Source organism: Acomys russatus, chromosome 1 (genome assembly GCF_903995435.1).
Source record: "Acomys russatus chromosome 1, mAcoRus1.1, whole genome shotgun sequence".
NCBI lineage: Eukaryota > Metazoa > Chordata > Mammalia > Rodentia > Muridae > Acomys > Acomys russatus.
This window is the reverse complement of record NC_067137.1, coordinates 5,020,295-5,034,482: the sequence shown is the minus strand read 5'-3', so window position 1 is coordinate 5,034,482 and position 14,188 is coordinate 5,020,295. Positions and strand designations below refer to the sequence as shown.

The 14,188-nt window shown below is 44.8% G+C and overlaps 1 protein-coding gene across 1 annotated transcript in view; it reads right to left on the bottom strand.

Annotated features, from left to right (window-relative positions):
* Lhcgr (luteinizing hormone/choriogonadotropin receptor) overlaps positions 1-14,188 on the bottom strand; it is a 50,554-nt gene that overhangs the window by 17,643 nt on the left and 18,723 nt on the right. Inside the window, exons 2-6 of the mRNA XM_051156932.1 lie at positions 12,550-12,621; positions 10,421-10,495; positions 7,863-7,937; positions 5,699-5,773; positions 5,533-5,610 (exon numbers count right to left, since the gene is read on the bottom strand). Coding sequence (XP_051012889.1) covers positions 5,533-5,610; positions 5,699-5,773; positions 7,863-7,937; positions 10,421-10,495; positions 12,550-12,621 — 375 coding nt within the window. The remainder of the gene's footprint in view (positions 1-5,532; positions 5,611-5,698; positions 5,774-7,862; positions 7,938-10,420; positions 10,496-12,549; positions 12,622-14,188) is intronic.

Genomic DNA, 14,188 nt, shown 5'->3' with positions numbered 1-14,188 from the left:
TCTAAATTAGAAGTTACACATAGTCCCCACGGCCTCCTCATTGGATCGAGGTCAGAGAGAGCTAGAGGAACATTGTATTCAACGCCCTGTTCACATCTTATGAAGAACTAGGAAGAAGGGACACAAAGGCCCAGACACAGAAACAATGAAGAAATGGAAATACTAATTACCCTGGTCTGATGGATATTTATTGTATATATTATTGAAATATTGAACCATGCTCCATAACCAATAAAATAAATATGCAATAGTTAACCCCCTGAAAAACTTAAAGCCTTCAATACTCCAGGGACCTAACAGGCACCATTAGCTTTGGCATCTGTGGTAAAGAGAGCCCTCCCTAATTTCTGGGATTCTTTTGTGTATACAGATGCACACAGGAGCTGCTGTGACCCATAGTAGATGGTTAGATATCATTCCCCAATAGTTCTCCCTACTGTTTTTCTAGTGTAAAATATAAGAGGATAAGTCCTTTCAGACTCGTCATTTTGGGTAACTACACTTGGCTTTCTCGCCTTGTTGGGAGCTGAATCCCATGGGACTTTTAAAAGGTGTTATGCTTAGAATAGTGGTCTCTGTCAAGCTACTGGCATGGCAGGGGCTCTTTAGATATCTTTGTGCAATGAAAAAAGTCACAGCTCTGTTTCCTCTGAGTAGCTCTGAGATCTAAGTTTTCAGTGTCTAGGCCAGTATTTGCTGAAGCATGTGTCACCATTCTCCTAAGCAGAATCACGTGAGCTTGATTCTCAGAAACATAGGCTTAGTCCCACCACGGGTGCAGTCCAGTCCCATTGCCCCAGACACAGGGCACATTGCAGTGTCATGGGTCTTTTCCTCTCTTCACAGTGCTAGAGTTACATCTCTGGTGGGTTAAGACAAAGCATTCTTTGCACGGATGACCCTTCCCTTTGCTGTACTTGATACCCTGATCTTAGCTTTAAAAAGTTTTTTTCCTATTATTTTATTTTGTATATATGGTAGTTTTGCCTGCATGTATGTCTGTGCACCATGCTGGTACCCTCAGAGTCCAGAAGAGGGTATCAGATCCCCTGGGACCAGAGTTCCAGACATCTGTGAGCTGTCATGTGAATGCTGGGACTTGAACCCAGGTCTTCTGGAAGACCACTCTTAGCTGTTGAGCACCTCTGCAGCCTGTGCCTGTGACTTCAGTGTTGGTGCATGTGAGGATCCTGCCACTTTTTGCTGCCTCATAAAGTCAGTGCTGTACGTGTGGCTTCGTGGCTAAGTCTGCAGGGCTGGGACCAGCTGCCTGGCCTTCAGTCCTCCTCTGCTTCCTTACAAGCTGAATTACTTCAGATAAGCCCCATAACCTTTCATACCTTGATTTCTTCATCCAAAATTGGGATGATAATAATAGCATCAACTTCGTAAAGCAGTCATGTGAGGTAGGTTCTGGAACTCAACCAATGCAGTGGTCTCCAGCCTGCTGACTGGAGCCGAAAGAAATGGCTCCTTTTACAAGATTTAGACAGGATTTCTATGGGCGGTAGGTCCATGTTTAAGTGAATTGTTACTTCCCTTCACTGGAGGGGGACCTTTCTACTTCTGTAGAGCAGGCCAGGTCAGTGGCCTGGGCTGTACCCACAGTGTACTCACTGGGTTGGCCTCGGTCCCCCTCTGGGCTACTGTCATGGATTTTTTTTTTTCATGTCTCGTTTTTATTTTTGAATAGTCTGGGTCACACTTGTTGGAATTTTCTGGACTCTGCCTCCCTTCTTCCCTTTCAGAGGCAAGTCCTCTCTGGTCTCACTGGCTGTCTACAACGGAGGAGGAGGCTGTCTTGCCTTGGTTAAAACAACAGCTCCCTTGGTTTGGAGAAGTTGTGGATGTGAGTGGGAGGCCTTGAGCTGCCAGGCTCACACAACGCCTTCAAGCCTTTGAAAACATCTGGAGAGTCGTTACTTCAGATACTGAACCTCACAGTGTGAGAATGAAAGGAGGGGGCTTTCCTTCGCACAGAGATGAGACAAAGGTCCCCTCGCTTCTCTGCCACAGTGGCCGCCCCACACTTGTAGGCATTGTCTAGGTTCTTTGTTCAGATATCAGTAATCGTGACTCAAACAGAGACAACGGCATCTTTTAATTCCAAGTAAGATTTGGGAGTTAGAACTTAATCACAGATGATACTATACTTCTAGATGCTGCCTTCCCAGCTGAGCAATCCTGGGGTGCGGCGCAGCGCTTCTGGGGTAACACTAACAGTGTTAGATGTTCTCAGACTATGTGGCCACCTAGATTTTGGTTGATTTCAAGGAATAAAGATTATGTTTGCAGGCCATCAGGATCTCAAAAGTGTCCCTGTTGTGGAAGGACAGGGTGTGGAAACTTAGCACCCTGCCTGCTGGCGCATGCGCGTGAGCGACCCTGTCTTTTGCTCTCCTGTCTCCCTCCTGCTCTCCCTGCTGTCTTTCTTTCTATTAAACAAAATGATGGTAGGAAAAGGATCCTAAAGAAGAGGGATGTCACACCCTTTGCCTCCTATATGGCTGGAGTTCTTTTATGTGAATAGTCACTGTGGACAAAGCCCATTTTTAGTGCATGTCCTGGCAGCATGGTGTGGATAGCTACTGCCTTCTGGCTCCTGGACCGCTATGAACCTGCTTTGAATATGCAGGGTCCTGCATGTCTGGGGGTGTCTCCCAGTCTCTGAGCCAACTGAGGTGCCTGTCTTTCAGCAGTGCTGAGCTGTTTTCATCTTCTCCAATTCCTCAATCAACTGCACGTCAACTTATGTGACTTTACCATATGCTGTATTAAAAAGGAGATGGCAGGTTTCATAAAGATGACAGTAATGGATTCTAACATGGCGGATACAGTTTTGAGAAATCCACATTCTAAGTAAAACTTAAAAACAGAATAAAAAAGAGTATGCAGAAGGAACAACAATAGCACAGAAAGTCCCCTTTAAAAATAAAAATGTTGGGTAATAAATAGTGGAAAATGATGAAATGTACAAATAACCATTGTGTAATTCTCTTTGTAATTCTAAAGAAACAACAGGTGCTAAAAGGTTTGGCCAGTGGCATGTCACAGCTCAAGGAACTGCAACACAGTTGATTTGGAAGGGTCAAAGGGAAGCACATGTGACAGATCACACCTTCAGCAAGTGGCCAAGTGGTAAGAGTAAGACCGATTGTACTTCTTGGTTTGATGCAGCAAGAGAGACGCAACATGGCCTTTGCGGTGCTCTCGTGGTGCCTTTGCGGTGCTCCTGCGGCAATGTTTGGGCTGAATCTAGTCACAGCAATGCAGTGAGACAAATTCCCACACTGGCCTGAGCTCCTTGAAGGATGCAGAGCCTAACAAAACAGAAGAGAATGCAGGGATAGCTCAGGGAGTAGAGGAGGCATGGAAGGTCAGTGCATAAACTAGACTCCAAGCTTAAAAAAACAATCTGTTCCTTCACGGTTCCTGCCTGTGCTCCTGCTTGACTTCCTGCTCGGACTTTTCTCAAAGACTGACAGTCATTGGGATGTGTAAGTCAAATAAACCCCTTCTTCCCCAAATTCCTTTCATCCTGGCATTTCACAGCAGTAGAACCAAAGCAGAATACCTGGGAAGGGGAAAGCCAACTGAGGCATTACCTCGCTCAGATTGGTCTGTGGGCATGTTTATGGCATTGTCTTGATTGATGAGGGCAGCACCATCCCTAGGTCTGGGCTGCATAGGAAAGCTAGTGGAGCATAGGCCTGGGAATGAGCCAGAGAACGTGCCAGCCAATAGCATTCCTCCATGGTTTCTGTTCCGGGTTCCTGCTTTGACTTCCTGCTCTGACTTCCCTTAATAATAGATCAAGACCTGGGAGTGCAAGAAAACAAACCCTTCTTTCCCCAAATTGCATTTGGTCAGAGTGTTTTATCATAGCAACAGAAAAATCAAACCAGAACAGCATTAACAAAACCCAAACACTTAAATCATGATGAGCTATTGGAGGCGGTCTCTACCAACCGACTTGCTCTGGGTTGTTAGTTTCAGCTGCTGACTGTGGTGGATTGTGGAATTGTGGTAACTATGCAGTGGACACAGTGTGATTGGATCTGCACAAGGAGGCGTTAATAATCCCACCCAATAGAGATGGGGCCTGGCTTTGCAGGCCCAACCTGACAAAGACTGCTTGGTTGGCTGTTCTTGGAGCTGGGACTAACACTGTGGTGCCACACCCAATTGTCTTTGTACTGTGGCTTGCTATATGTGCAGCCAGAAAGCCTGTCACAGTTTTCAGTATGCCTTTACTCTGAAAGGTCTTAGGAAAAAAAATTGACATGACCTTTCTCTAACTTGTGGAGTTCAAGTGAAAATCAAGGTTGTTTGTTTTGTGAGATTGGCTGGACCTATCATCGTTCAGAACATTTTAAAAGTTGCAAAGCTAAAGTGCTGCTCACTGGGGGTGGGGTGAGTGAGGGACATGTCAAGGTGGCCTCTTGAGGAGACTTAATGAAAAGCCACAGTGGCTGTGAAGGGACACACAAGCATAATGCACAATCTTAGCTTTAGCCCGCCAGAGCTTTTCTTGCACACTGTGTGAAGTGTTTTGTTTTCATTAAATGAGCTCACAGTTGGTAAAGATTTGGGAGGGGGAGGGCGGGACCAGTTCCACCAAGAGCAAAATAAAAACTCCAGCTAATAATGAAAAGAGAAGGCTTCCTTTCGTTATTTTCTAATTAAGGAGTTGAACTGTATAGTTGGGAAAATAAGGCTTTCCTCAGCAAGTGTAATCCCCTTTATCTAGCAGGGTGCTCTGCAGGACCCTTCATTTACACAAGGGCCCATTCAGCTGGGAACAAGCGCCAAGCAAATGACTAATCACACCCCTGAGATGAAGGGCCAAGAACAGGGAGGGAGGTGGAGCACAACGGCCCACAGGCACTCTGGGAGGAGCAGATCCCCAAGTCCCCATTAACTTCATAGGAAGGGCAATTACACCCTGTTGGGGTGTACGGTTCCTCTTAAAATCACAACCAACATTAATAGCTCTGCTAAACCAACACTGTGCAGGTCCTTTGCATACCAGCAGAATCCCGTGCTATGGAAAGGCTCTCTGGGAGGACGCAGCTCCCCAGGGATTGTCCCAGCACATCGTGAAGGCTGCACCCTTTTCACTCTTGCTCCATTCCCATCATATACATTCATCGCACACATATTCCTGTGAGGAGAAACTCTTGGTTCCTGATTAAGTTCAGGGCTAAATTGCTGGCAGTTTTATATTCTGATCTTTGAATAAAGGGCCAGCCTCAAAGAATTGCCCTTGTGAAGGAAGAACTTCACCAACTGGAAGTCAATGGCGGCCAATCCTAGGACCCAGCTGAGGAAAGCTAAATGGAACTCTGGGTTCAGTTGTCATGTGAGCACATGGCTTGCAGCTACCCTATCCAACTAGGCTGTTGGCAGTGTAGTTAAGAAGACCCTCATCACCAGAGAGTAAGGAATGTGGTTAAGCACAAGCAGAGTGCCAACCTCAGAGCGGATGTGAGAGTCGCAGCCGAGTGTGCAGCAGAGGAAGAGTCTACTCACAGTACGATGGACTCATTACTCATCCCTTGGAAAGCGTTCCCTGGTATGGTGGTAATGTGCAAGTTATCACAGATTTCCCTAGGGGAAAGAAATGAGAAATATTTACTTTCCCAAGTTTAGCTGCAAATAGGAAACAGTTATGCATAGCAATCAGCCTGATACTTACAGAATGAAATTAAATTCGGAGGAGGAGATCTTCGTAACATCTGGAAGGGTTCGGATGCCTGTGTTACAGATGCTCCTGTGATTCGGGGCAGGGTGGTGATGTGGGCAGAGATACAAGTGGTTATCACTAAGTCATCAACGTAAAGGTGAGGAGGAAGGCATTCTGAAGACATTGTTGTCACATTACACTGTAAAGTATTGAGCTTGTCTTTGTGAGTTATGGTTTCAGTGGCTGATGAAGGCTGTTAGAATTGAAAGGCTCTGTCACTAGGAGAAGTTCTCGTCATGGCTCCTGTTTGGATGTTTAGAGGCTGAGACCAAGCTGCCAGGTCTTTTGCCTTTGTATTTCCAGCCCATTTTTTCCTTTAAAGCCATTGTATTTTCCTTTTGGATTGCGTTCCATTTCCTTCTGATAACACTTTTAATCCTTTCTATTGACAGCTCCAGGAAGGCGCCTTCTCCTCTGGAGTTGGTTTTAATCTTTTGAGAAACCTGTACCCTTCATTATCAGAAACCCCATTTAGCTACTTTGTGGTTCAGGAGGTTCTTCTTTGTATCTCACTTAAACCATTGAACGTTCTTTTTGTGTTTGGAGACACTCAAGGCTTCTGCCTTTTATTTAACCTCTGGAGAAGGGAAGGGCTTATGTGACAGATGAAATGAAGACTATTTCATCATAAGGGGGAGACTCCGTCAGAGGCGTGCAGACACCTGGGCCTTACCCACTGGACAACTGGTGGGAGCTGCCTGTTATTCTGATGACAGTAACATGCAGCCGGGTTTCTCTCCATGTGCTCTCATCTCTGTGTTACTGAGAACACGTGTGAATGAATGTGCTAAAGGGATAAAGGTGGTCACAGTGAATTCATGCTTTGTCTGCAGGAGGCTCAGACTGTACCATGGGCTTGGATTGGGGAATTCATTTTGGGGGGGCATGAAATGCTACTTAATAAAGACAATGGACTAATAGGCTATGCTGAACAAATTTGGGTTTGGGTTGTCCTTAATGCCTTCTACACCTGTGAATACTTATGTGCCCAAGCTACCCTGGAGGTTGGGAGACATACAGCACTTGGATTTACAATCCACAGAGGATGAAGGAATTACATGAGACTGGAAAGAACACTAGTTCATCACAGAGAGATCCTTTCTCTTATTATCTGTTTTCTTTTTTCTTTTCATTTGGGTGGTAGTGGTGATGGTAGTACTGGTTGTCCCCTGGGAAATCATGAAACGTAGTTTGTCCAAAAGTAGAGGGAAGGAGGTCTCTGTTAGGAGGCTGTAAATCTTTCTGCATGGTAAGGCTGAGACGATCCATTGCTACACAGCCTTAGACTGTAGGATGTTTTAGGAATTTTGCTTTGCTGGTAGGGCCAGTTGCTGTTGGGCTATGGTTGGGCTCAGTTTGTCAGTGCTCATCAGTAGACTTGGTAGGATTTAATGGGGCATAGAAAGTAATGATTGAGTTTATGTGGTACCTTGCCTACCTTAGGCAATACTTAGAAAGTTTTCCCTTGATGAATGAATGGACAAATGAGACCAAAGAGAGGAAGTTCTCATGAGCAGTGGGAGAAATCAAATTTGAACACTTCTCCCAGTTTTATTTGCTATCACTCACCTTTACCACTTGTCCTTTATCAAGTGTTGTGAGCCCCCATTCCCGTTTCCATCTCTGAAAACCACTGCAAAGGGGCAATGATCTCACCAGATATGTGGGGCAGAGGGAGTGTTGGGAGCTTTTTATATTCATGTGAAAATGCCCAGTGTAGCAACAAACAAGAAATACTGATTAAATTTAAACCAGAAGGTTAACAAGGAGGGGCATTCAAACACAGTGTTGACTATAGGTTAAAAAACCTTTTTCAGGGGTCTGCAGAGATGGCTCAGTGGTTAAGGATGCTTGCTGCTCTTCTATAGGAGCAGAGTTAAGTTCCCAGCACCCACGTCAGGCAGCTCCAGGGGATCTGGTGCCCTCTTCTGGCTTCCGTGGGCACTCCACTTCTATACAAATCCACACTCAGACCCACGTATATACACATAATTAAGACATTGAACCAAAATCTTAAAAACAAACCCCAAAAATTTCTTCAACATTTTGATCACTTTTAGTTTCATCAGCTACTCATCTTCTCCTCCACAATGTTTATAAAGGAAAGTTTTCTCACAGGTATTTTAACCGAGGGAGATTTGTAAAAGCACCGGGTCCAATGTATACCAGGTTTTTTGTGTTCTGGATCAGTCTGCAAAGAGAGAAGGGGAAATTGCCAGTAGTTTAATAGATGTTAGAATGCAAGGCATTCCTGACTACAATCCCACCAATGAATCAACCCCTGTCAATGTGTAACACAAGCTCTGGAACTGTGGGATGTCCTGAGGGCCCTGCCCACTGTTTTCAAGATCCGAAGCAGCAGGTGTAGGTATCTTGGGTGGGAGTTATTTGTGCTACCTCTGATTTTGACCTTTCCCACCAGATGACCCCAATGTCCAGGGCTCCTGGTCACATAGAGCCTGCTGTGGAGCCTGTACACCAGAAGTAGTAGGAGGCGCTGCCCTCAGGAGAATGAACATATAATCATGGCCCCTTGCAGGCAAACCAGGTCTCTTCGCTGAATTGGTAAGCACACGGAAAATTCATCCAGATGGGCATGCATCCAGAACAGCACAGGACAAAGCTGTGGAGTCTTACCCTCATCCTATAGACAATTTGCTGTGTAGGATTCCCAGTTTCCCCAAGCCAGGTACCCTTTATAAATCCTAATTCTAATCCTAATGTTCCCCACTGTTCTCGCACCCCTCCCGCTGGTTTATCTTCTCTCCCCAGTTAGTGCCCTTCCTGCTTTCCTTCTACATGTAGTCCGTCATGCAAGTGTGTTCTGAGGAGCCAATGTGACTGGCTTACACTAAAGTCCCGCCCAGCGAAAGTTGAGTGATGTGTCTCTTCATTTAGCTGAAGAGCATCAGGACCTGAGTGAGATCTAGTTTTTCTGATTCCAAATGTAGTGCTCACTCTGCCATACTATACTGACTATTGACACTTGGAACATGGGCATAGGGTGTGGATTCTTTAGACCTGAGTGGTAGTCTGTGATAGCTATTCTTCTAATAACTGAATCAATTGATCATCAGATATGTAAATGGTAGGAACTGTCACCTCAGTAAGATCCTTTGCTGTCTAACCATAGAGCATTTACTCATAAAGTCCTGCATCCTGTCAATATTTACTGAGTGTCTATGCACACCCAACAGTGCCCTAGCCATACAGGAGGCCACTGTGGACAAAGCACAGAGACGGCATGGCGCTAGCATGCGAGTCTCAGGCTCTTAGGAATGCACAGACATCCTCTGCAGAGTGTCTTATTTTCCTTTCAGTTGATGTCATGCTTGCTTTATCACTTGCTGTCCTGATGGTGCTTCAGCTTTATCTGGGAGGCCAGTTAATGCTGAAGAATTTCAGGTCTGGGATTGCCCAATCACCTACGAAATAATGAACCCTATGCACAATGCATAGGAAGTCCAGACTGTTTCTCTGGAATTTAAATATCTATTGTTTGGCTCTTTATGTAATTGGTGAATTACTCTCAGGACTGTCATATTCTGGTGGGCCTTTGTATTTCAGCTCCTCTGTGTTCCAGCAGCTCCTAGGCCAAGACAGACGTACAGCAGGCAGTCATGTACTTATAGTTAGTCGATCTGCTTAGACAGTTACTCCCTGGCCCATTGATGGAGGGCTTCTGGTAGGATGGAAAATACACAAGCTTTGGAGAAAGATGGGGTTAGAGTTCAGTCCTAGCCCAGTCAGTGTCTAAAGTGTCCACATACCCTCACAGCTTCCATTTCTTTCTCTGGACAAAAGGCTTATTGTCTAACCGTACTGAGTGGCCATGAGATAGTGATACAACCTGGAGGGAATGCTAAGCACAGGAACTCATGGGCGCGCCATGCATACCCCTTCCCTTCCTTTGGACTCGCCTATGTGAGAATTTGAGGATGCTGCGAGAAGCTGTGGTGCGAGCCCCCTGTGGTGGCATAGGAAGCCTGGTTTGTAAGTCATGTGACCCAGTGTCCAGTCTAGCTCTGGAACCAACCTGCTGTGTGACATCAACCACTGGAGTTAAAGCTTTGAGGCCTAAGCCCATCACTTGGGATCTGAATGGAGCCGTTCTTCTCCCGTCTCCTTTGAGCTGGGCATGTCTGAGTACAATCATCTGGAAACACGCACTTCTAAGAATGAATCTAAGAATGTCACCACCAATAAAGCCCAAAGAGCCCAAAATTCACAGGCCTAACACCAGGCTTGCCATGCTTAGCACTAAAGAAACGCTTAGCTGAAGGAATGAATATGTCTCAACAGCCCCTGATGAGCCAACACATGATTTCTCAGCTCCTTTCAACTTCCCACCTACTCTAAGTGTTCAGTACCCCCATTTCCCCCCACGCCCCATGAGGCAAGAGCTCCTTGGCAGGACTTCACAATGTCAGTTTTAATTTCCAGCATTGTGTTGTGATGTTTCAGAGTTTACACAGTTCCTAGGGAGAAGCAGTTGTCACCATGACAACCTTCAGGCCACTACAGTGAGAGATTAGTGCCTGCCCAGACCTAATAATTGTTACAGTCTTTTCCTCTTGGCTACGCAGCACCAGATGCTTGAACACAAACACCAAGTGCTTTCCCAGCAGCCAGGATAACTGTGTGGCAATAAGCTGTCTGTTAGCTAATACTTACATTTCAGACAGATTGAAGAGGCTGTCAAAGGCGTTAGCTTCTATCCTTTCCAGGGAGTCACTCTGAGAGATTTCACTAGAGGAGAGGAAAAAATAAACATTAGAGAAATGAACATATCCTTGTGATAATGAACTATGTGTGTGACTCAGTCCCTAGATACTCCTCTGTGTCCTCTGAGAAGGGGGGGGGGGGATGTAGATGTTGTCTCTACATCATTAAGGGCTACGTTTCCGTTAGGAACACCAATGGGTGTCTACAACTCTAATGCAATTGAATCATGAGTTTCCGTCACCCCCATTTATACAAAGTCTGTTTTCTAGCTTGTCTGACTCTGAGTCATACATTGTTGGGAGTGCATAGGCCCTTGAAAAACTCTCTGGTCAGTTTCCCTTGCTTGTCACCTCTGGAAAGCAATATCCTAATAGAATTTACAAGCAGGTTCAAGGCCATGGCTGAGATCTCTGAGGTACCAGTTACATCCCTTCAGCAAGGTTTTCATCTGGATTAGTTGTTTCATAACTTTTAACTCTTGGTTTCTCAAAACCCTTTTCTGATGCTCTTTCAAGGTAGTTACCTCCCATCCAATCACATCATGAATTCTAAGCATCCTTTTCCTCAAGTATCTCACTCTGGGAGCAAATTCAAGACAAGGGATGCTTTCTGTTCCCTTCCAAGTCCCTGGTGGCTTCCTATCACCTGGTACATAGTTAGAGATTGGGTGAACAAGGGGGAAAGTTGACTGATTATACATATTTCTTAAGAAAGGCACAGAAACAAACGAGCCAGTTTTGTCATAGATCAAACCCAAGCATGATGTTAATGTCACAATCCCCACAAAAGCTGCCACTTGCTGCCAGCTGAGAACAAAGTCTCCAATTCACAAGTGTGGGTATGTGCATTGCTAAGGTTAATGCTCACTGAAGACTTCGGACTCAGAGAGCTTTAGGTCCCAGAAAGGCAGAGCCTAAGGCTATGGCATGTAAAGAATGGCTCCAGGTCAGTTTAATCTCCTCCCTACCTGATGATGGTTTGCTTATTTCATTGTATATGCTTTTTTTTTTTTTTTTTGGTAGGAGCTCTCAATGCATCTTCAGAGTAGAAGAGCACAGGTCAGGTGTGTGAGCCCACACCTACAGCTCGCAATGACTTTCCTGTAATAAACACTGCTATTGAGGACATGGCTTTTAAGATTTATTTTGTGTGTTGCGTGTATTTCTCTCTGTATATATGTAAATGTGTGTGAAGGTGCCCTTAGAGGCCAGAACATGGCATGGGATGCCCCAGGAGCTGGAGTTACAGGCAGTTATGAATCACACAGCATGGATGCTGGGATCTGTACTCCAGTCTTTAGCAAGAGCAGGAAGTGCCCTTGATAATGACAATACCTTTTAATGTTACCATTCCTACTGAGCTAAGATGGTCTGGACAGCCTTCTTTGGGTATGCAGATCTGCTTTGACAGTCACTTGGATTATTTAGTGGTGCTGGAGGTGGGGTGAATGACCACTGAGCCACCCTGGCTCAGACCAGTGTTAATGAGGATGATGCGAGCTTTTCTTTCCTCTACCTGTGTTTGAGGTCCAGGAGGCTCTGGAAGGCCAGGATGCCTGAGGTCCCCTCTGAGGAGGATGAGGTCATCCAGCGTCATCAGGTTGCTTCACAAATTTGGTTCGTGCTTTTCATCAGCACAGCTATAATACTGTGCTTTTGTCATGCACTTATTATATTTTAGATACAGTGATTATCTTATGATGCACAATAAACTTTAACATTCATCAATGTGGGAGCTATCAAAAAAAAAGTGACACCAGGGAATAGCTGCTGCAGCGGAAAGGGAACTGTGTGATTGGAATCTATTTCTTCTCTACTTAAAAAGAATATCATCACTTATCAAAATGCATTCAATCCTTTGAAGCAAGGTTAATTATCTGGATTTTAATGACTCTTGAAAATCATACCATTTCTTCAAAGGCTGATAGATATTATTTGTATTATAAAGATAAAAATAGTTGGGTATCCTAAACACAGTTTCTCTCCTTGAAAAATTATCCCCTTGCAACTGTATTTTCTCTTAGAAAAAATTCATTATTTCAATTATAAATGTCTTTTGATATGTAGTATTTTACTTACATTTTTATGACTTCATTAAGTCCCCTGAAAGCCTGTGATGGGATTACTTTGACAGGGAGGTAGGTGAGTGATCTGGAAAAGAAAAAGGAAAAGGTAAAAGCTCAGGGTTAGGACTGGCTGGTTTTCAAGTTCATGAATAGTGTGCAGGGTGTGTGTGTGTGTGTGTGTGTGTGTGTAGTGTGTAGTGTTTAGTGTGTATGTATGCAGCATATGTGTGTAGTACATGTAGTATATGTGTGTGTATGGTATGTGTGTGTATGTAGTATGTGTGTGTATGTGGTGTGTATGTGTGTAGTGTGTAGTATATGTGTGTGTGTGTATGTGTGTGTGTGTGCACTTGGCCACTATAAGATTAATAACTGCATTCCGGTTTAGTAGTCTAATTTATATCACTGGGGATTATGGCCGGAGCCATTCTTGGTCCTTATCAAAATTTATAATTTGGTGCTTAAGATGACAGATGATGATATGTATCACAGCTCCACAATGCCACACCTGGCTACACAGCCTGAGCATGCCATGGAAGCACTCTGTTTCAGTTTCTTCATTAAGATACTGAAAGAAAGAATAAGCAGGCTACCAAGATGAGACCTGATACCCTATGACCATATAGTGGGGGAGGAGGTCCCCCTTGGTCTTAGACCTACAGGAGGGGAATAGGGTGCAAGTGGGAGGGAGGGAGGGAGGAATGGGAGGATACAAGTGATGGGATAACAATTGAGTTGTAATCTGAATAAATTAATAAAATTAAAAAAAAAAAAAAGATACCAGCCAGGCCTGATGGCACACGCCTTTAATCCCAGCAGCACTCAGGAGGTAAAGGCAGGCAGATCACTGTGAGTTTGAGGCCAGCCTGGTCTACAAAGTAAGTCTAGGACAGCCAAGGCTACACAGAGAAACCCTGTCTTGAATCCCCCCACTCCCATTCAAAAAACAAAAAAGATACCTGCAAACAGGGCATGACACCAAGTGAAGAGTTACGAACAGTTCTGAACTGCGCTTCTTGGCTTGGTTTTGAAGATGAACAAGAAGCTATTTAGAATTGTGAGGAAACAAGTAAGGAGATGACAGCCAGGAACCATGTGAGTGGGAGAAGGAAAGCTCCACGGAGAATAGGAGCCTATCTCTCTGAGAATATCTTTCTGTCTCAACTGCGTTAACTTTGGCAGGCAGCTGCTTCCACGTTCTGAGCCTGGTCACTTTCCTCCTACGGTTAGTTCATAAACATCACAATGTCATTTGTGGGAGTATCTATGAGAGGGTTTCTTTCAGACACTCAAAGACACAGGGACCACCTAAATATTGTTACACTTGCCCCCAAAGCCATACTGGACTTAAGTATTTAAAAAAAGAAAGTGACAGTCAGCCATAGCAAAACTAGTGCCGAGTAACATGTAAGCATCAAAGGGACCTAATGTGAGGTGACTTAGGTCATACTTCTTCAGGGCAAGGACGGATGTCCCCATTTGATGAGTACTTGCAGTGGCTCAAGACTTTGGGGCCCAAGGCTATGAAGGAAGTGAGGCAGGGCATTTTCAGTGAAAGCACACGTGAGACCAGCCTGGCTGCTCAGGCGTCTGCGCAGTTAGGATTGCCTCAGCCACCAGGACAGTGCACCTTCTTTCTGATAGCAGACTTC